At 40.1% G+C, this 23590-nt stretch overlaps 2 protein-coding genes across 18 annotated transcripts in view; both read right to left on the bottom strand.

Moving 5' to 3' along the window:
- tenm2a (teneurin transmembrane protein 2a) overlaps window positions 1–23590 on the bottom strand; it is a 225268-nt gene that overhangs the window by 96904 nt on the left and 104774 nt on the right. The window lies entirely within an intron of this gene.
- Window positions 2094–4689, bottom strand: LOC129350328 (uncharacterized). 2 transcript variants are annotated; one of them, XM_055016454.1, is made up of 3 exons: window positions 4450–4689; window positions 2875–4002; window positions 2094–2168 (listed from the first exon to the last, which is right to left on the bottom strand). In XM_055016454.1, the coding sequence occupies exons 1-2, from the start codon at window positions 4462–4464 to the stop codon at window positions 3043–3045; spliced, it is 975 nt and encodes a 324-aa protein (XP_054872429.1). In that variant the 5' UTR covers window positions 4465–4689; the 3' UTR covers window positions 2094–2168; window positions 2875–3042. The 2 variants fall into 2 exon arrangements, with proteins under 2 accessions (XP_054872429.1, XP_054872428.1); XM_055016453.1 differs by lacking the exon at window positions 4450–4689 and having other exon boundaries at window positions 2875–4096.

Raw genomic sequence — 23590 nt, forward strand, 5'->3', positions numbered from 1 at the left:
AACACATAACTGTAGTTTTGAAGCACAGTGCAGTCACACAGTTATTGACATATAGATGCAGATAGATGCTCCTCTATTTTAATGTTTGCTGATTTTATATCTAGTGTCTTTGAGTGTTTTGAAAAGTGTCATAGAAACAAACTGTTATTATTATTATTATTATTATTATTATTATTATTATTATTATTATTATTATTAATGATAATAATAATAATAATAATAATAACAACAATAATAATAATAAATTATAGCTTGGCACTTTAAGAGTAGTAGTAGTAACTGATGCTGCATTTCAAATTAAATGAGCACAGAGCATGAAGACAAAAAAGCTAACCGCTCAATTCATTACACTCTGGACTGTTTATGTTTTTGAAGAACTTACCCAGCACACCCTCTTCCACAGTCTTATTCTGTTTCCCTCCCTTCTTCTTCTTCTTCTGGCAGCGTTTCTGTCTTGTTCCTGGACTCTGATCTACTGCAACAACTGTAACAGACAAACATTAGCACCTGTTAATAAAATCTCAGGGACAATGTGTGTTCAGTTAACTGTTAACATGCTAAAATTCAGAGGCAGCAGCTCTTCACAGGGATATTACTTTAATAGACAACTATTAAAAAGGACAGAATATATTTTCTGTAATGGAACATTCATCTCATAATTGAAATAAGCAGCAAGGATAAAGGGAAAGAAATGGTGTTTCCTAATTAGTAGACTTGAGAGGAAAGTAGTGTTCTTCTTTTTACTAACATAGTGAATCCCAAACAAATTGTTTATTGTGTATTTCATGATGAACACCATTTCACTCACCATCCAGTTCTGATGAGAGGTCTGAGCCACCATCTGGAAAACAAGAGCAAAGATAAAGTGAGACCTCATCCTCTGCAGTGTATAAAAAGAAGACAGCTGAAGCATAAAACTGTGTAAAGAGGCCTACAATTTCAGATTCATGATACATCACAAGGCATGAGCTGATGTCCCTTCCAGGTGACACCAAGCCCTTACAACCACTGAGTAGTCAGACAAACCTGCTATTCCTACAATGAATGTGCAGCTTTATTGATATATTTGATCTTTGCTGAAAGAGGAATAAAATAATTCAGTAACACATAAATCAACTTTCATGTCCGTGTACATACACAATCTGACTGAAGGGCAAACTCCAGAATTCCTCATATTAAAATTCTAAGGGACATGAATGCAATTTCTGTTGCAAGCCTTTTGCACATATAGTCACAGAAAGCTCTTAAGACAGCTTTGAAGGTTTACAGAATTTACCTGTTGATTCCACAGTCTTGGTCTGTTTTCCTCTCTTTTTCTTCCTCTTCTTCTTTTGTGGGGTTCTGTTAACCAGATGTGTTCCTGGACGCTGATCTACAACAGGTGACAGACAATAGCACCTATTAGAAAAGTCTCAGGTGATGGATATTCAGGGTCCATGTGTAATCAGGTGCTGACTGTAAAATCTGATTACCACCACCTGACAGTTGGCTGTTAACATTTACTTTCTTTGGTCAAAACTATAAGCAGCAGGACAGGATGATGATTTAACATTAAAAGGCATACTAGATATTTACTGTGATGGAACATCACTCACATAACTGTATATGAGTATCAAACTGTGCTGACACCTTTGTACTTCATACACTTGAGAAAACTATTGCTCTTCTTTTAACTGAAGTATAGAAACATCAAACAGGGTCCTTTGCCAAAGAAAATAGTTTTTTGTATACATCATAATGACGCCATTTCACTCACCATCTAAATCTGAACTCCCATCGTCATTGCAGGGCTCACATCTCCTCTCAGGGGATGAGAGTTCTGAACCACCATCTGGAAAACAAAAGCAAAAAAAAAGTAACTATCTGTACCATTTATGACCTCTATTTTAGTATTTATGACCTTTATCTGTCTTCATGGTGTTGACCTCTGTTAATTTTAACATCTTTTGTCTGCCTGCATGAACCCATTTAGTTTGCCGGCACTCACTGATTATCTACATTGTCATGCTCAGCTTAATGAAATGATTACTAGACAATAAAATGGTGGGCACAGCTGTGATATAGACTGCATCTATAAACTCCATGTCACTCACCATCTGAATGCAAATTCCTATTTTCACTGCAGAGCTCATGTCTCTTTTTGGGGGATGAGAGGTCAGAACCTCCATCTGAAAAACAACAGAACACACACACCGATCACCCACAACATTATGACCACTGACAGTTGAAGTGAATAACACTGATAATCTTGTTTTAATGTTATAATGCACTATTCTTCTGGGAAACCTTGAGTCCTGACATTCATGTGGATGTTTGACATGTACCACCAACCTAAACATGGCAGGCCAACAACCTCCCTCCCCCCATAGCAACAGCAGTTCTAGATGCCAGTTTCCACCCTCAGCAGGTCAATGCACCCCGACACACCACAAAACCTGCTCAGGAATGGCCCGGGGAACATGACAGAGCTAAGCTGTTCACCCGGGTTCCACACTCCCCAGATCCAGATCTGATTAAGCATATATATATATATATATATATATATATATATATATATATATATATATATATATATATATATATATATCATCCAATACAACACCACCTTTAACTGCAAATGTGAACTGACATGTCAACAGTAACTGAGGGTAGGCATTAGAGTTATTTGTCCATACTGTTTACATAATAGCCCAGGCATTCAAACTATAATTTAAATAAAAAAAGAAAAGCATCATCCTCACATTTGTGAAAGTAGAACAAGAAGACTGCGTGGCAAAAATTATTGAAAGAATAAGCAGTAACTGAAAAAATTGCAAATTTTTTGGACTACTGCAGCTCTTATATAAATGCATTTAATATGAACTGTGTTTTTACCTTCATCCACCTCTTCACCATGTTTCCTCTTCCTCTGTTGGACACTCTCAGAAGTTGGTACATGACTTTTACCTAAAAAAGAAAACAGAAGTCATATATCAGTGTTCAGTGTCCTGTTACAAAGACTATTGCTCATTAAAACAGCTCTACTGTACTACTGACCCTTGTTCAGGAGTATATTACAGTTAAACTAATGGTGTTCAGCAGGACTAAGTGAGCGTAAATACCACATGCAGAAGGATCAAGTGTATTGAGGTTCCTTCCTGATAAGGTGGCCATGCCTTGTTCCATCCCAAAAGGAGGTTTACTGATTTTTTGCAGTGTGCAGTGCCCCATGAACCTTGCAACTTGTTCCAGCAGTTGTTCGCAGAGATCCAGAAGCTTACAGAGTGTTGCAACATTTTTTCGTAGCTTAGCTGACCTCAGGAGTTCAGGGTTTTCTGCCTTGCTTTCCTTTGTGTATTTTCCCAGACAGTCACGTATGTTTGTCTTCACACCGGGTCTTGCACAGAGGCACGGATTTTCAGCAAGTATACCAGCAAAAATCCCAGAACAAAAAGAGCCAGGCATGTAGTCCTGAACAGAAGCCTTATCAGATAAGTGCTGCCATGTCACTAGGTCACCTCTGCCTTTAGCCAGGACTATGGCGTTGTGCTTAAAGTCACCTAAGTTTCGCAGTTGTCCCAAAAGAACCTTTCTTTGTTTTGATCCTAAAGGAAAGCTGAAGGCATATGCTACATCCTTCTGCTCCATATGTTTGTGCTGCAAATGCCTTGCCATCTTTGTAGATGGTTTGCCACAGTAGAGGCAGAAATACCTTCTGTACACTCTAACTTTTTGGTTTCCATTTTGTTTCTTGTTTTTTCTTTTCACATAAGTTGTTGGATCCTTTTGTCTTTGAAAGTTGCACATGCCTCTTTGCTGATCGCCATCTGCACTTGAATTTGTGTCTGAACCTTTGACCGCTTCTTCAGTGGACAATTTCTGAGATTGGTTTGGACTTTTCAAATCTTCCTTGTCACTGGGTGATGGTGGTGTCTGAGGTGGAAGGTATTCTATGTCCAATACTGACTCACTACATTCAACCTCTGGTGGACACAAGTCTGCATCATGGAGGACACAATCCAGCTGTAAGTAAAAAAACATAATTAGGAAAAATGTAATTCACTGAGCATGTGGAACATCAGAGAGTTATCATTACTCATCATTTTGGGAAAATGGATTATTCTACTTTGATATTCAGTGATATTATGTGAAGTTAACTGAAAGTACTAAAGTTGTAATAAGTAAAAATTGATTACAATTGAGATATATATATATATATATATATATATATATATATATATATATATATATATATATATATATATATATATACAGTATAAAATACATCAAAACACACCATACAGTAATGATGTGTTTTGTCTGAGTACACTCATATAACTTAACATGTGTGCACATCTCCTCTCTTTAAACTGACTTATTAGAGGGACATGAGGAAGCAAAACAATTCATATTGAGCAATGTCCCATTCAGTCAGTCTGGATAGAGCAAACATTTTAGAAAGGCACGTACCTGTGTTTGCGTCATAGCCGTTGCTTCCTCGACCTAACACCAAAAGGAAGATTGCAAATGTATTATTTGTTTTCTATTAAATATCATAAAACAAATTATTCCACTCACAGGTAGCAATATGTAGCATGTTTTATGTTGTTTCATGCTTACGTATTAACTGCATGCTACATTTAAAGTTGCCTCCATAAATTTCACGTATAAATGACAATATAAAACATTAGATTAGCACTGAACGCCTTTTTAAAGTGAATTGTTACACCCATATATATATATATATATATATATATATATATATATATATATATATATATATATATGTGTGTGTCTGTGTGTGTGTGTTCTTTTTTAAGCATCCTGAATGAATAAAACTACTTTTTACTGCCATATATGTATTGTAGTAAGAGGTCCCATCAGAGAAAATCTGTATGATTCAAAAACATTTTGACAATATTTATTGCTACTTACCACTTGAGTATACAGATATGTCAGGCTCATTAGGTAAAAGAAGGGCTGCATTTAAAGAGAACTTTTTAAAGTTCATAATTTGAGAAAAATAGTGTAGCAGCATCTATTTTTCCCTCATTCTTTAACTGTCTCACATCTTGACTGAACAGTCTCAACCAACTGTACAATTTATAAATCTCAACAAATTTTAACAATTGAATACTTTTTCTTTCCCTATTATATCCCACTCCCCATGTTCTGTTGCTTAGTGACAGAACTGAGCTGTAGCTTGTCTTGCCAGGATATTAAATCTAGGCCTAAATGGTGTCAGGGCCATTCTCATGCACGTCTGGAGGTCATTGGTAAAACTGGAACCATATTTAGTCTGAATTATGTTCACGACCTAACTTTCATGCAGTTGGTTTGTGTGTTTCCTGAGGGCAAAATTAAGTGAGATTAATGGGCTAGCAGGTATGTTGAGCATTAAGTCAGAATTTTCAGTGAACGTGGATCTGCTTAAACCTGCTAGATCTCCATGGTAACTGATGCTGTGGAGCTACATCTCCATGGTTACTGATGCCGTGGAGCTAGATCTCCATGGTTACTGATGTGTTGGAACTAACCTGGTCCAGATCAGGTTATGTTCAGTTGTTAGTTTACTAAGTGTTTCCTCACAATTTTTTATGAGTGATACAAATTCTCAGCTGATGAATTAGGTTTTATCTGTAAACTTGCCAATCTGTCCATTGCTAAAACCACTGAATGAAGCTGTTGCAGTATCACACGTTGGATGAATTGCGTTGCCGTGGGAACTGACATGTATGCGGTTGGTAATGCAGAAAACGTATAAATGTGTTTCATTCTGAGTTGTTGTCAAGTCTGTTTACTCTGCTGGTACTGCAGCGGATAGAACACTGGTTAGAACATTGATTATTTATCAGTATTCATTACAGAGAACATTAATCAGTAACTTTAGTTTCACTTTGATTTAATTCAAATTAAAGTGATTTCCTTCATTATGACACAGTGTCCGACCTACATGCACTTCAGTACAATATCGTGTTTAAATATCTGCTGCTGTCAGTTTGAAATAGTTGGCTGCATTCATCAATAAAATAAATTCATTACACACGTTTATCAGTTTTCTACCAGCATTCCTATCACATCGTTTCCAATAGTATCTTTTTACCATCATAAATTAGTATGTTCCTCATAGTTCTCCATTAAAACAACCTGTTGACTGAAGCATCTGAACATTGATTCATTTAGTGCAGAAAACAAGTCAAATGATGCCTTAAATTCTCCTATTTGTGTGACAAGTTCATAACCACCTTCATACCTGTTAACTCTGACAAGTTTTAGTTTTTGTCAAGCTGAATTCTACAAATAAAGCCTGACTGTGTTAAACTGCCTTCATAGTTCAGTCCTCTGGCCTGCTAAATACTGTAAACAGTAGAAAAGCTGCATCAGTTAAAATAGAAGCATCTTGTCAAATTTAAAATCCCCTTCTACTATACTGATTATAGCTCTGGGTCAGTTCAATGTTGCTTAAAATTCACGTTATTATACAAAATAATCTACATTACAGTAGTAGTTATAAGTGACTACAACTTAACTGAAGTTAACAACCCTGTTTTACAATAAAAACACAAATGTTTTAAGTTTCTTTTTTGCACAATAGTTTCACATAAACAGCATTAACAGACTTGTAAAAACAGAAATCTGAGCTTTCAGTCTTACCTTTACATGCTTTGTTAAAATCGTCTTCCACTGATGAGTCAAAGTTTAAATCCCACAACTCTGCTCTTCAGCGTTAGTCCTGCTTGTTGCTGTTCAGCCTCGCCCTGCAGTGTGGAGGAGGGAAGCCTGACCCTGAAGGGAGGGGAGCCTGGTCCTGAAGGTGGAGGAGGGGAGCCTGACCCTGAAACCAGCAGTGAAGGTGCAGGGGGGGAGCCCCTCCCCTTGATGGGCCATCAGCCACCACTTAAGGAGCAGCAGAAACTGCTCACAGTATTCACCCTAAACAGCAGCATTCACCTCAGCATGTATACACTGTTTACTGGCTGCAGAGCTGGAAACTCACTGAATTAACTGTCAAATCTGAATGTTAACAGTAAAGTCCCTCTCTTGAAGTTTAACAGTAGTTAACACCCATTATCAATGTTGGAAATTCTTTGGTGAAGTAACAGTAACAACACTGCAGAATGAACATACTATGAGTTAAAGTTGTGCATTCAAAAGTTTTATTTTTTTAAACAAAAAAACCTAAATCAAACATGTTAAACTGAAAGGTGGGGGAAGGGCAGGTTCCTGCAGAAAAGTGAAAAAGTGAAGATTGGAGAGGCAGCAGCAGTGAAGGTGCAGGGGGGGACCCCTCCCCATGATGGGCCATCAGTGAAGGCTGAGCTGCAGAAACACAAAACTCTCTGAACCACAGCATTCAGCCTAAACTATAGTATTCACCCTAAACTACAGTATTAACCCTAAACCACAGTATTCAGCCTGAACTACAGTATTCAGTTTAAACTACAGTATTCAGCCTAAACTACAATATTCAGCTTAAACTGCAGTATTCAGCCCAAACTACAATATTCAGCTTAAGCTGCAGTATTCAGTCTAAACTACAGTATTCAGCTCAAACTACAGCAGTATTCAGTCAAAACTATAATATTCAGCTTAAACTGCAGTATTCAGTATAAACTACAGTATTTAGTCTAAACTACAATATCCAGCCTCAAATACAGTTCAGTCTAAAACTACAGTGTTCAGCCTCAATTACAGTATTCAGCCTAAACTACAATATTCAGCCTGTTGGAATTCAGCCTATTCTGAAATTAGTCATAAAAGAATAAAACAATGTGTTAGGCTGTTTCCTCCTGTTCTTTTGATGGAGTAGTCAGGAGAATTCAATTCAGGTTAAAAAGAGTCTTTATTACACCAAGATTGAATGTGCAATACAGAGGTCTGGGTCTGAATGCCTTTTCCTAACAGACAACAAGTGTTCAGTCAGTTCGAGCAGAGTCAGACTGGCTATTTCTCCCCGACCCAGTTTTTTACACTCTAACAGAGTTGTGTGACTATCTAAGCGTTGATGCGCAGGCGGCTGGGCTAGCTTAGGTTCCTCCCTTCTCTGATGTGCTGCTGACTCGCTTCCCTGGCCTTGGTTCTTCTTCTGTTTTCCTGTAAAACAATGATACTCTGCACAGCAACAAAAACTACTTTTCTACTGCTGTTCAAAAAAATGTCAAGGGCACTCTGTGTGTTAGAAATGAATCAATATCACTCAGTATAATCAGCATTGTATATTTGTTTAGCAAATACATCTTTCTGATTAACTATTATAAGCAATTTAGCAGTAAGCATCCAACATTATCAAACATTGAGTATATATTCCCACAAGCCTCAGTTACACTATTCACCCTAAACTACAGTATTCAGCCTAAACTACAATATTCACCATAAACTACATTAACCTTATACTACAATATTCAGCCTAAACTGCAATATAATACTACAGTATTAACCTTGCTGCTGTCATACATACATACATACATACATACATACATACATACATACATACATACATACATCCTTACATACATACATCCTTACATACATACATACATACATACATACATACATACATACAGTCATTTATTAATTCATTCATTCATTCACATAAAGGGTAATATTTTGATGACTAAATTTTTCGCTATATTTGATATAAAGCAAGCCTAAAAATATTTTACATTCCAAAATGTACCGAAAGCTACTAAATAGCACTGGTGAATGTTTGATTATATTAACTTTATCAATGATACAAACATTGGGCAGAATTTTAGGAAAATGTTCCATAATTTCTGGAAGGCCAATAATTTTGGCTTCAACTGTACAGGTGGAGGTGCCACTCACTCTACTGATCCCTGAGCAACACACACTGAGACCATGTGCTATACATAGAACAGTGTTCCTGCCCTGTAGCTGCTGTACATTCTTTCAACATTCAATTCATATGTGTTTAATGATAAGCAGGCTAGTCTAAGGGAGAAAACTGGATTTTCAATATCGTAGCAACAAGCAGTCCAAGCACTGTTCTTCAGATGCATGTCAGTTTAAATAATCTGTGAAAGCCTTGTTATCTTTCAGTTCTGTCCAGCTGTGTTTGTGCTAGATTACGTGAGCAAAGCGGAAACAATTAGGAGGTTTTGGGTTTAGAAAGTACAATATGTATTTTACTGTTGATGATAAAACATGTTTTGTTTGAAATGTTTTATAGTTTCATCTGCATGACCACAAAATATAACATTTCTCTAAAAATGCAGAAAAGCTAAGTGAAGGCACCAGGTTTTTACTCTGGATGCTATCAATGTCATTGTCAGTATCTTGATATTGTTATTACTAAAATGCTGTGGTCTTCAGTTCTTTAAATGAATAAGAGTAATCACACTGTACTGTGGAGAAAATATAGGGCACTCTCTCCACAGTAGTTACAACAGAAGGGCCTTCCAGGTTTATAGACTTTCAGTCTGGAGTCAAATGATCGTTAAACTTACTGTACTTCATCCTGAGTATTACCTGTATGTTTGTGATATGTTTTATGCCAATCCATCTCATAGGTGAAGATATTTCACTCTCAATAAAACCTCTGTATACAAGGCATCCTCTGATGACCTTGCAACATTCAGAGCAATCCAGCAGATAGTTTTTGAAGTGTCCATGTATCTCAATAGTGACATAGAGAGAGAGAGAGCGAGATAAGAGATGCAGAGAACCCAACCTTTATTTTTAGTTTCCCTGTCAGGCACCAGGACAGCAAAAGTCAAGTTTGTCTTCTTTCCATGAGCAAAGTAAAGTTAATGAATGAAGCTCAACACTTCAAATGGTCACATTAAATGTGCAATTTTGCTCGAGTAGGAAAAAAATGAAGTGACCAGTGAAGAACACAAAGATATTATTCTCATTAAGGAGATATAGCAGGCTGAACAGAGGTCATTGTATTGATGACATCATGCAACAAAATAGACACACTGAATTTACCATGGAACCCTTTGTAGTTAGCATGGCTAGCATTTATGTTAGCCATGCTAACTACATTATCTAGTTTCATTATCTCTGAACAACCTTCTCAATAAAGAACTCTGTGAACCAACAGAGATGTCCATTGGGGTCTGATTAGAAACCTTGTTCCATATATACTTTGTAAGAGTTAATATTGTTGCAGTTTAAATCTCAGTAAGTCATGTATGAACACCTAAACATACATGTTTAGGTGCTCATTTGGAACTGATTCTGCAAGGCTTGACATATTAATGTTGACACATCATTTCAGTATTATGGAAATCAGCTTCTAATGCATTCATAGCTGTCACATGTAAAGAACATACACCTAAAACTATACATCTTTAATATCTGTTATCTTTATCTCAGCATGTGTAAAATCCTCTTTTAACACTTGTTTACTTGCTCAGAGGTTTAGACCACAATTACAGTTGTGCTCATAAGTTTACATACCCACAATTTGTAAATATGTACTGTTCTTTAATGAAAACATGAATGATCAGAGCAAATACATTTTCATGATAGTAAATAACTTTTATCTGACCACTAACCCTAACTGAAAGAAATGTTTTTCCATGATCAAATATATTTTCTGAAAAAATGTACAATATTTCACAAATTTGCCAGTGTATGTAAACTTATGAGCACAACTGTAATAGTACATGCTCATACTGTAGATAAATAATAGGAGTACTGTGTAAATATTCTAAAAGGGAAAGCTACTTCAGGGTGCACCAGAGTCAGAAACACCAGCCACTTAGTGACAATGGTAGCGTAATGTGATCACAAATTATTTAAATTCCTTATTTATATTTTCATACTGTCACACTCTGTGTTTTAATTTTATGCTTAAATTCTGTAATTTATTTGAAAAATACCAGTAATAAGTACATTATATTGAGTATAGTGACAATAAACAGATTCTTTCTGAACTGTACACCCTTCTCTTGTGCACCGACTGTGCTGAGAAGTAAAACAGAGAATGAAACCTCCTTAATATGCTGTCTGATAGGCCGTAAGGTCACAGACATTTCTCACAGGCAGCCTATACATGAAGAAGAAACACAGTCAAACACAAGTCATGTGAATTTTACACTGAAAGAGGTTTTAGGTTGAGATTCATTATCATGAATGTAAGTCAATTAAATTCAAACTCTTTTTTTATTATTTGTAAAGTGAGACATAATATTAAACTACCATGCAATTCCATACAATGTACTTCATTGAACTCAACCCTCTGTCTCCTTCTATTGTTATGATCGCATGGGTGCAGTAACTGCAATGACCAAAGAGGGAGCCAGAGAGCAAAACATATTTTTCTGGCTCAGGCCATTGCAGTAACTGCAATGGCCAAAGAGGGAGCCAGAGAGCAAAATATATTTTTCTGGCTCAGGCCTTTAGAGGCCGCTAGAGAGTGGAGAAACGATTTTTCTCACTTGGGTACAGTACAGTAGGGGGCAATAGAGAGTAAAAAGTGTGTGTATTCAGAATATATACACACACCAAAGTGTGTGTATTTTTTTAGGGTTTACTATTTTTGTGAGGACCAGTCTGAAACTTTGTCAGAAGCATAGATATGACCTCTGGAAGCCATTGCAGTGAAAATAAAGTGAGGACCGGCCTAAATGTCCTCACTTTGTAGTTTGGTCCTCACTCCAAGGGTTAAAAATTCACACTGGTCCTCACCATGATAGCCGTACAAACACACACACACACACACACGCACACACACACACACACATATACATACAGTGAGGTTTGCAAGCTCCAAAAAAACCCACAAATTCCTTGATGGCTGCTGAATTTTCAGTGAAGGCCAAGAATGTTTGGTATTTCATGCTTGCCTTCCTTCAGAGACTTTTCTTGTAAGAAGCAGTGGGAGATCTGAAGTAGAACGACAATTCCTCCTCTCATTAATAATTCACCTGTAGATTTGACTGGTCCATGACAGAGGTAGGAATAAAAAGAAAGAAAGAAAGAAAGAAAGAAAGAAAGAAAATACTTAGAAAATACTTAGAAAATACTTGAAATTCCAAACCTGATGTGGAAATGTTTTCTTGATGACACTGCGGTCCTGAAACATCGGAAAATGTGCACATACATGGAACTGCAGAACCAGAAACATACACACACATACACACACATACACACACACACACACACACACACACACACACACACACACACAGAGGGGCAGACGGCACAGTGTATGAGGTCTGACAGTGTTCTCCAAGGACCAGCTTGTGTTGCTAAAATAAGGCCGTGTCTGGAAAGAGGTGGATTCCCCTGGAGTGGGGCACAGAAGAGCACTAAAAGCTAAGTGGAGATGAAAAAAAATAGCCTCTAGAACTGGAGGAGAGTGAGAGGATGACGGAGAAAAGCAGGAGAGAAGGTGAAGGGCAGGAGAGGAGGTGGAAACAAAATCAAGGACAGATGAGGAAAAGGGAAAGAAATGAGAGGGAATGTGGGAGAAAACACATAATTCTAAGTAAAACCTTCGGAGCGCACTTTATGTGGTGTACTTTTACTTTCAAAGACGATAAAATTTCATCCATAGCATATCGGCGGCTACGCGATATAAACGGCCATTATCTATGTAATGTGCAACGATAAAATTACTACAACTGAGGAGGATTTGATGCGTAGAAATTATGGTAAAGAGAATGAAAAAAATAAAACCGCTGCACGGCTGCGTTAGCCAGGATGCGATGTAAATGTGAGCGATAATCAAACAGGGAAAAGAATGTGATACAAGTTGCATATTGCATTAGAGCAGAGGAGTTGATCGAAGGACTTTGACAATCTAATAAGAGTGACTTCTAAAGCAGACTGTCAAAAAGTAGCTGGTTGTGTAGCTCCATAACTATTAGAAATGTTTTATTTAAGCGCATGAGGTGCAAACGGCATTGTAGAAAGTTATTTGAACACTGAAATGAGCAACAGGCTGCAAAACTTTATATCTTTAGTAGGTTAAGTGGTGGGTTGCTTTATGAATTTTGCAGTAAATGTGTGTGTGTATAGAACACACTTTGAATATTATTATTAATCTTTGATATTCTTTTTTGCAATCAACCTCGGAGAGTTCATGCAAAGAGGAAAAAAGTACATAGATGGACACTAAAAAAAAATTCTACCCAACCGATTTAGAAACATCACCTCACAGGAGAGGTGAAACTGTGATGTGCAGCTTTTATTATTTGCATTTCTTGCTCTGTTTTTTTTACACTAAATAAATCATACATTAGTGAGTCGCAGTCCTACGTATCCACAAGTCTGCACGTGCACGTATGATCGAAGTGAGCGCACACAGACTGCCACTTTACAACTTGGAGCAAAAGCCACGGAAACCCACGGAACAAGGGTGTTACATTGGCAACATGTCTGAGAGCTTTTTACTCTCTTCTCCGCTCCACCGTTGCGGCCCCCCTCCTGCTTCTATCCTTCTGTTTCTACAAGGCTCTGTCCTTCTTCCTTTTGCCCCTACGTACCCTCGCCCCCTCTCTCTCTTTCTCTCTCTCCATCTGTGCCTGTGTGTACGTACATTCCTTCTCCATTAGCTGCTTTTGTTGCTGTACCAGGGGACACCAAAGGGAGGTCTGGAGAAACGAGTAAGAGAGAGAGGGATGACAGAAAATAAGAGATATGGTTGAATGCAGCACCTTGTCCACATACCTGCTCTCATGCAGGAGCCACTAGAAAATTACAGGGTTTAAGGGTTAGGATTGTGTGGAAAACAAGAGCCAAAAACAGCAGAACAAGGAACTAAAATAATAGCTTTTGCAGATTGGCAGCATTGCAGCACTGTCTTTAACTGGGCTTGTTTTGGGCATTTGTAATTTTTTTTTTATGCGCTTGTGTATGTATCCATTGTTTTAAGAAAACATGAGGCATTAGTGGGCCGGCTGCTGGTTGAGGCTGGAAAACAAAAAACATTCAAATGAGCTGCTTTTAAAGTCGCACTTGAAAAAAACAAAAAACAAAAAAAACAACACAAAACAACTGCCTTGATCCCTTTCACTGGGCCGTCACTCATGTGGCATGTTTTGATTTCCCACTTTATTTATTCCACGCCACATTTGCTTGTATTGCTTGTTTGTTCTCAAAGATGAGGTTGCGGGCCCTGAAATTGGCTAGTGGTGCTTTAAATTTGTGCGGCCGCGAACGGGTCACGCAGCTAACTAAAGAGGCACAGAGGAGTGAATTTTGGTCATAGAGCCTTAGCTGTGTTTTTAAAAACATTCTTAAGCTTTTATCAGGAAAGCCTCGGCATCTGCGCTCAGCTCCGGCGGCCGAAGTCATCTCCTTCCGGCCAGCTATTCTAATTGAGACTGCGACAAAATGAAACGACAAGTCTCCTGTCTGATGCTGATGCGGCCTGGGTAATATCCTTGCTGTGTCCCTAGTGCGCTGTTTCAATTTCACCCAGTCGGTGTGAGTACGATAGAACGAGATATGAGCGCATGGGCGCCGGTTGGGGGGCGAGAAAGAGGAAAAGAAAAAAGAAGTGTGGCTGTAAACAACCTCAACCTGTTCTCCAAGCGCTCCCTGTCTATGTCTGCACAGAGAGCGACGAGAGACCCAGAGATAGGGATGAGACGAGCTGGAGTGTGTTTGAGGAGAAGCACTCCTCCTACTGTCTCCTCTGTCTGCCTTTTCTCTCTGCAATCCCTCTTTCCCTGCAAGCCAGTGTGTGTGTGTTTGAGTGGGTGAAACACCGCCACAGTCCTATAGTCTCCCGTGAGACACTACTTCAAACAGACTGCAGAAGTACTGCCAAGGGTTCACTTGCTGGATATGTGTGTGTGTATCCATCATCCATGTGTGGAGCATTGTGTCTATATGCAGAGATGCTCTTTAGGCCTCCGTGTCCTGCTCCTATAGCGGTTTTAAATTCATTAAATTACAGAAAACAAACTGCCATCAAAGCGGCACACTGAAGCACCCTGACTCTCTCTCCTCCCTAAACACACATGACACTTGCACATCTACAGACAGACGTAATTAAACAAATCCATGGTGTCTATTAGGCGTGAAGGCCTCCCTGCTGCGAGAGGCATATTAAAACTAGGATTCGTCCAAAACAATTACAAAAGCCCATAGATCCGGTCTCCGTAACCCCCCCGGATGCCATATGTGTGTGAGTGTGTGTGTCAGATCGCCTCTATCACCTTGTGTGGGCTTTACACGGGGAACACGGGTTCCTTTGCTCACATTGCTCTTATGTCTCATGTTTTATTTAATACTTGGCAGTTGTTGATGAGAAAAGGCAGTGGGGACCTTGAAGCAGTATGCTGCACTAAATAAAAACCACTTTGAACAGCGCAATGGCAATGACTCAAGTCTCATTATATTTGAATATGTGCTGTTACGTTCAAACACTGATTTTGTGCAGTTAACAATGTGAAGAGCTACGACAAAAAGAGCAAAGGCAGATTAACTGACACAAATATACAAACACGCAAGGTGGAGGAATGATTTTCTCCCATTACTGGATCAGGGAATTTTATTTTTTTTATTTTTTATTTTTGCACCACCTGGAAAATACAAAACCATTACCCACCATCCTTCTCCCTCCCTTCCCCCCCTTTTAACACACTTCTACACCAGTTTTTCAGAAATTGCAGTGTGTCACAGCGTAGAAAAAAAATCTGACGCCATGTCTATAAATCATTAAATGACTTTGCCCCAAGATGCAATGCTGACTTGCTTGTACAATATGAAACTACTAGAGCTCTTAGATCATCTGAAGCTAGTCTGTTTTCTGTTCCCTGAGTAAGAACAGAGATAAGTGGGGCTACTTCGTGCATGTGGAACAACCACCAAAGGTCTGAAGTGTTAATTTCCATGAATGTATGTATGCATGTATTCATTTTGTCTCATTGTGTGGATGACTTTTGAAACAAGATCTTCAAATAACCATTTTCCCAATGTCTCTTATGTAACGTGTAAATATTTGATTACAAGTATTTTTTGCATGTGAAATCCATCAAACTGCATCATGGTATGAATTCTGCAGTAACAGTAAATGATTTTCCTCTTGATTTCTTTCCTCTCCGTTCTGTCCGTCCATCCATCTCTACCTCGCCATTCTCTCTGCCTCTCCATCTCCTCCTCAGCAGAAGAAGTGGGAAGTCTACCTGCTGGATAATCCTGCATTACATCCTTAATCCCCTCAACGTGTTCACATACACACACACATATACACACACACACACACACACACACACACACACACACACACACACACACACACACACACACACACACACACACACACACACACACACACACACACACACACACACACACACACACAGTGCTAAACAATAGATGCAGCTGTTGGAGGATTTGCACACACCTGCATGTGCAGCATAATTTTTTTTCTGGAAATAGTAGGTAATATTAATAGTACGTGCACTGTCGAGTGTCAGGTTTTATTCAGTCTCCTTTTGACTATATTCTTCCTAGTGAACACATACTGTGACTGGATATAGAAGCACTGTTTTCTCCTGCTGTGACACTCATAGATTGGACAAGAACAGCCGCTGCCACTGGAGGGTCTGACAGTGGGCTGTCGAAGAATATTTTAAAGAAAATAAAACAGAGGTGTACTAAAGTTTGAAGCGTGTGTGTGTGTGTGTGTTTATGTGCATACGAGCGTGTTTCTCTGGTGGGCAAAAAGGGCAAAAGGTGAGAGAAATGAAAGCGCTAGAAAATAAAAACAGTGTGAGGGATAGAGACGGAGCAGCAGGCGAGAAATAGACAGAGAGAGCGAAGCAGAGACGGAGAGAGTATGGAGATCTCTGAGCAGTGGTTCTCATTAAGAAGTTGCTCCGGGGTCCAGTCACTCGCCATTGATTTGTTTAAAATCCAAAGCTCAGCCATCGACAACCTCGCCGTCTTCAAGTCCCTGTCAAAGCCAACAGCCACACACATCGCACACAAGCTGCTCTAACAACAAATAACGAGTCATATCGCTGAGATTTTTCATTTTCCAAGCACAGTATAACATTATATTTTCAAAATAGAAATAATGATATATTCAACTAGACATGCAGGACATTAGAAGTCAAACAGATACAAGAAAACTGAACCAAAAGTCTGAACTTCTCAATCATTTCAGACTGTGTGTGGGTTCACATACTCCAGACCTACTCTAGTGCACGAGCGTGTGCGCCTCTGTCTGAACAGCCAGTGAATGGAGGCCAGTGTCAATCAATAGCAATCTACGGCCAGCCTTCACAATGCTAATGGAAATATGCGATAGCTGGCATTTTGGCCAGCACCATCACTGCAGCATCAGTCTGGAAGCACACATTTGTACATAGACACAGAGAAAGGTTAGACAGACAGAGGTGAGAGTCACAATGTGTGTCAATATGAGACACACACACATATACAGAGAGATGAATGTGCTGTGTGACATTGTTTAGGTGATCAAGAATGATCGATGGAATCATTTCACTGCCCCCTCTGCCCTGCTGCATGGCCCATCTACCCTCATCTCCCCCTTAAGCACTGGTCATTAGTAACACATACACACACATGCACAGACTGAGTTTCACTTTGTCATCATCCCTAAGGCAAGGTCACAGTGCCCTGTCTCCTCAAAACACACCTTCTGTTTAGTGTGGCAGCTGGAGCCATTCTGTGGTGAAACTTGTGTGTTTGTGTGTTAATTCATTCAAGCCTGTGAACTGTGATGAGACAGAGATGAATGCTGGTGATGGAGAGAAGGAAATCGTATGTAGCTTTATGTTATGCACTGAGCAACAAAGCTGTTTAATGCTTTATTTGTGTAGCACGACTGCAGTGACCTTTACAACTCTTTTCAAAGTCGCACTCTATGGTTCAAAGTGAATATAATGCAGAATCTAGTGAGTAAATCCCTCCTGAGCTGTAAATAGGCCTACACTGTGACTGAATGAAAAAAGAAAGAAAATGGAAGCCGTGATGTTTCTCCGTTTTATCGTCTCCTTGTGGAAGTGAGAACATTACGTCGGCTTAATTGAGGGAAAAGTGAAAAAACATTTTAGCTCAATGTGTCATCCACCTCGCAAAAATGATGGACGGCTAATGTATCTTTTTCGGATGAGCCATTTTAGTGTGTTCATCAAAGTAATTCAAAAGTAATAAAACTAACTCTGTAATGCATTACTGTCTGCATGCAGACAAGCTCGAAGTCCTTCCCGTGATTTAAAGCACACATGCGATCGATGATATCTTCCTTAAGAATGGATGTGACAGCAGTCCAGCGAGGAGATGAATATAGCATTGTAGAGAAGCAGTTCCCTCCCTCACGTTTGCACTTACCCCACTGCCATTTATGCATTAAGCCACTCCATTATTCAAATACTGCTCCCCATGGTTGGGAATTACCTCGATAAGGTTTACCCTGACACAACAAGGGCAAATATAGAATAGCATCACTTACAAGAGTAGGCTCATTTCCTCTATTGCTTAGCAGAAACAGCTCCCTTTCTGTGCTTGTGAAACAATACTATATTTGACCTATTTTTGCTCCAGAAGCAGCACAGCGATCTACCTGACTGTTCAGCAGCAGCACAGTTCTTTATATCTGCTGGATGCAAGCCTCTGTAACGCACGAGCCATTGTCCTCACCCCATCCCTTTAAATCGGTTTCACATCTGCGGCGACTTGACAGCCAGGGAAGCAGCCTGTAGCTGGCAGGGCAGAGTGACTCAGTCTGGGCTGGAGGGAAAAGGTAGTCTCTCCTCCTTTTTTATGTTAATAACACAGACCTGAGGAAAGTGTTCAGTGGAAGGGAGGAAGAGATGCAGGCGAGAGAACAAAAGAAAAGGTGAAGAGTTCAGGAAGCTGGAGTCAGTGCTTTGGGGAGAAGGATATTAAAGATGAAGGGAGGTGCTGAGAAGGATACGTGGACGGGAGCTAGTAGCAGCAGCAGCAGCAGAGAGGCAGCGATAGCAGAGAAACGGGAAACATTAGATAAGATGAAGAATGGAATGGAGAATGGTTAGTCGGGTTCCGAGTTTACAAACAACAGTGTGATGAGTCAATGAGTCACGGCTGTCGCTGCAACACCAGAAGGTATAATGAGGCTGTGTAGATGAACGATGGCGTCTCTAAGACAAAAACTCCTTTCCAGCAGAAACGCAGGGATCAATTTATCACTTCAGCCTGACTGTAATTGTGACACTTTCATCTGTCTCATAGTTAGCTTTGGCATGGATCGATCACTTAGAGCGTTAGTGTTGCATAGCTAACAAATGGTGTGACGCTGCATCCTACCCAGCTGCACTGATTGGGGATATGATGGTTTGTTGCTTAAGGGAAAATTAAAAGGTGAATAAAAATGATGAACAGCCATGTATAAATATTATTCTTGGTTATTAATATGCAGCGTAAAGTAAGTGAAAGGATTTAAATTAACTGCGATGTCAGCTTTTGTTTTCCTTGTCTTTTTATAAATTAGCTTTTTAAATGAAAGCAGAGAAGCCGGCGAGATAAGAAGACAATGAGACAGTGTCAGGTGTGGATGGAGGGATGGGTAGAGATATGAGAGGAGTGGGATGTGTTGGGGTATAGGTGACACACATGGCAGCGCCACATGCAGATGGTACACATGGATGAGCAGCCAGGGTAGTGAAGCATAAAACCAGCCAGCTCACTGATCAGCCACACACACACACACACACACACACACACACACACACACACACACACACACACACACACACACACACACACACACACACACACACACACACACACACACACACACACTCAAAAGCATGCTGAGAACGCCAGTTAGCTTGCCAGCCCTTTACTCACCCAAATCACCACTGTGAAAATTAATACCTCCAACCGTCCATACGAAAACCAGTCACACACTTTATAGCAGACACACATACACACCAGAGGAATCAATAAACACATTAAATATTTACGTAGGAAAATGCATCTATAAAATTTGTGAGGAAACCTTTTTGAAACATTTCACTTTTAAAGCATGTTCAATAAAAAACACTCCAAGATCCGAACGTCTTAATATCAGCTGTGTTTAATCGTAACGATTTCCCTTCCTTCCCCATTTGCTTTTCTTCGAAACCGACTTGAAAACTGAGATCGACTGCCAAGCTGACTGCCTTTCCATCAGCGAGCCACGCGCACACAAACACAACCACATTCCCGCTTACCTGATGACAGACGGGACAGACTGAACAAGACAAAACACAACCCGTAATTTCACGATTTCAAACATGCACAAACGCATTATACGCCACCACTGACGGCCATGCACACAATAAAACATGGCGAGTTGGTGAGGACACAGGGGGCCTGAAAGCAATCTTCCAAATGACCTTGAGTGGGGAGGACAAAACGCGTGATGGAGGGAGAAAAAAAAAGCCAATGCGACGAAAAGCAGTGAAATACATAATCTATCTCCCCTGGCAGAGGGAAACAAATGCTTTCAGTGTGATTGAGGACACATCGCCCTCACACATCAACACACACAAACTTCTACACACATTTTGGCTTTAAGAAGATAGGGTGGAAAGTAGAGAGAAAACTCATTTTCCTAAAGCGGGATGGGAACAGAGAGGAGGAATTGAATGTGATGGAGAACGAAGGGAAGAATCAGTGGGTGAAGAGAATACAAGAGTCAGTAAAGAGGCCAAAATAGGTGGAAACAAAGAAGGAGAGGGAGCGAAGCAGACAGAGACAGATGGACGGAGTAAAGACGGGGAAGGGAGAAAGAGAGATGACTGCTAGTGACCGGCCTTTGTAGATGACTGTCGTTGCTCACTTTTGAGTCAGCTTCGCCGAGGCAAAGTCTTAATGACTCACGGCCCAATACTCTGCATAATCAAGCTGTGCGTCTGCGGGTCTGTGTGTGTCGACGTGTGTGTGTGTGTGTGTGTGTGTGTGTGTGTGTGTGTGTGTGTGTGTGTGTGTGTGTGTTGCGCATACGAGCCACTAGTCTTGTAACAGAGAACTTTATTACCATCTGTTCCCACACATGCTTATTTGTTTAGCCGTGACACGCACGTCTTCTTCAATCGCTTTGCTATTTTCTCTCTCTCCCACTCTGTGCCTCTTCCAATCACCTCTCCTTTTGTGTCCTCTCCTCCCCTCTGCCTCGCTCCCCGTGTGGAGGGGTTGTGTTCCAATAAATAGCGTCCGACCACAGAAAAAAAAAAAAGGAAAAAAAATAATCACGGCCATTATCTCAGTGGCTTCCTAACTACCTCGCTCATCTTTGGAACCGTGCTCCAGCCATTTTAATCAAAGCGTGTGTGTGCATGTCAGCCAGTCTGAATGTTGAGTGTGTGTGTGTGTGTGTGTGTGTGTTGCCTTAGTACCTGTAGAGGCCATTAGGTGGAGCTGGTGCCTGACTGAGAGAAAAGGGAGAGAGAGGCAAGACAGAGTGCAACCGAAGGGAAGTCTCACTCTTTTCTACCTGTTATTGCAACATTTTTCTGGCACTGTGTTTTTTAAGGTGTCCGACTGTGTGTTGTAGGCTGGAGCGCTCGTGTCCAGGAGCATTATTATTTATGGTACAGCAAGTATCACTTGGTAGTAGAGATGTTGGTTGTAGAGAAGAAGAAGAAAAAAACCCTTTTTGTGGATCTTTAAAAAAAAAAAAAACTAAACATTTTTTGTGACTTGTATTTAATTAGTCACAGCAGGAAAAGCAAAACATTACAGGTGTAGCTAACAATAACATGTCCAATTAAGCCTCATGCCGGGAAACAAACCTGCACAACACTGGAAGGAACAACCTAATGCAGCCATCATTATATTTTAAATTACACCTATATTTTGCCAGCTATGACTCACGAAAAGCTGTGCATTGAAACAAATAAATATATATGTAAATTATTGATACATCAGATGTCTGTCAAGTAATAGAGGACATTATCATTTACTTTTCCACTGAGAAGGCTCTTTTGAATTTGAGCTTTTGCCAGTGTGCTTGAAATCGGCTCGACACAGTGTGAAATTCTTCACAATGAAATTCAGACATCTCAGCAACACACAGACCATCCTCGAATTTGTGAAAAAAAACAAAACAAAAAAACACACAAAAAAAACCACACACAGACGCACATGCACCTGTGCAACCACAGATCTTGTTGGCAGTTCAGAGAAAAAGGGACGGTAGCCTGGAGGAAGGGCAGGTGTCCACAGATGGAGCTCTCCCTGTGTCTCTCTCTCTTTCTCCGCCACAGATGGACCCAATCACACCTATTTCTCTCTCACATGCCCCATAGCTACATAATCAGCACGAGTGTGTGTGTGAGCGCTTCTCTGACTTGTTTATTGTCGCATAAAAGGGGTGTCTTCTGAATGAGTCTCTAAATATGCATACGTCTAGGGCGAGTTTAGCCTACAGCGGAGCACATGTGGTGTTTACTGTGTGAAGTATTGGCTGAGCAATGTAGAAATACTAGGCTTCTATTTACCTATCAGTGTGATCAAACCAAAGCAAATCTTACAGAAAATATGGGGTCAGTCAGGTGGGTTTACTTTCGTAAAACACACATCAGTGTTTCATACAAATTTAATCTTCAGATTGAAATCTGTCTTAATTTTCTGCATATTTGGTGACAGCTGAACACGTGGATGGCGGCCTGCAGAGGCTCTGTCTGTCTCAGACGGCAGGGGGTCCCGCCAGCCAATGGGACCACCCGATCTGTAAAGCAGGAAGTGAGCCACCCGATCTGTCATCTGTCTTCATAAACCCACCAGTCAGGACCCTCCTAATTAGTCACCATGGAAACCATGGCTAATTCCCTGGTCTGCCATGCCAATCACGTCCTGTCTGTGGCAGCAATCAGAAAGGCCCATTTATCCACCGCTGGGCCGGATCCCTATAACAGATGTGTGTGTGTTGGTGGGTGCTTTTGTGTGCAAGTGTATGCGTGTGGGCGGTTCAGGGAGTTTGTGTGTGTGAGCTTGTCAAAGGCCTGTATTTCCTTAGACAATGTTGCCTTTATCTTCTAAAAAAAACAAAAAAGAACAGCACATTATGCCTGTCTAGCTTGTAAATTCATAATGTTTGTTCAGATAGGAGGCAGATGTGTCAGAGCTGCTAAGAGGGGTGTGTGCCACGTTGTGATTGTCTGTGGGAACTGTTTGATTAGCTTGACGAGTCCTAGCAGTCCCCTCACACCCACAAAGCAATCAAAGAACTATTATATGACTCGCACACAAACACAAATACACACCCGGATACAGACACAGAGGCATGCTGAAGAAACACTTAACCTTTTCCCTCGGAGGTCAGATTCTTCTGTGAGACAATACGGCCCGCTAAATATGACCCCCGCTGATCTAAAACAACCTGCTCAATTTACACGCCGCTTTGATTTTCAAATGAAAAGCCCCATCACATCTAAATATCCAATCAATTAATCAGAATTGAATTAGAAAAGGCAAATACCTCAAAATAACCTTGTAAATATTGAGGGACACACACATGAATAAATTATGGATTGATTTGGGAGAGGGGAAACCCGTGTTGCGACCATTTCTTCCCATCAGCCACCTGTCAATCACTGTAATCACCATCAATTGGAACGAGCTCACCAGAAAGCTGAGGTGGGTGCGGGGGGCCTGACACACAAAGATGCACTGCACTAACTTCAAATCA

The sequence above is a fragment of the Amphiprion ocellaris genome, chromosome 13 (genome assembly GCF_022539595.1).
Source record: "Amphiprion ocellaris isolate individual 3 ecotype Okinawa chromosome 13, ASM2253959v1, whole genome shotgun sequence".
Classification (NCBI taxonomy): Eukaryota; Metazoa; Chordata; class Actinopteri; family Pomacentridae; genus Amphiprion; species Amphiprion ocellaris.

What these genes read in the sequence shown, in the direction of transcription:
- LOC129350328 (XM_055016453.1), bottom strand. Translation starts at nt 4,020, where the DNA reads ATGTTTTTTTACTTACAGCTGGATTGTGTCCTCCATGATGCAGACTTG.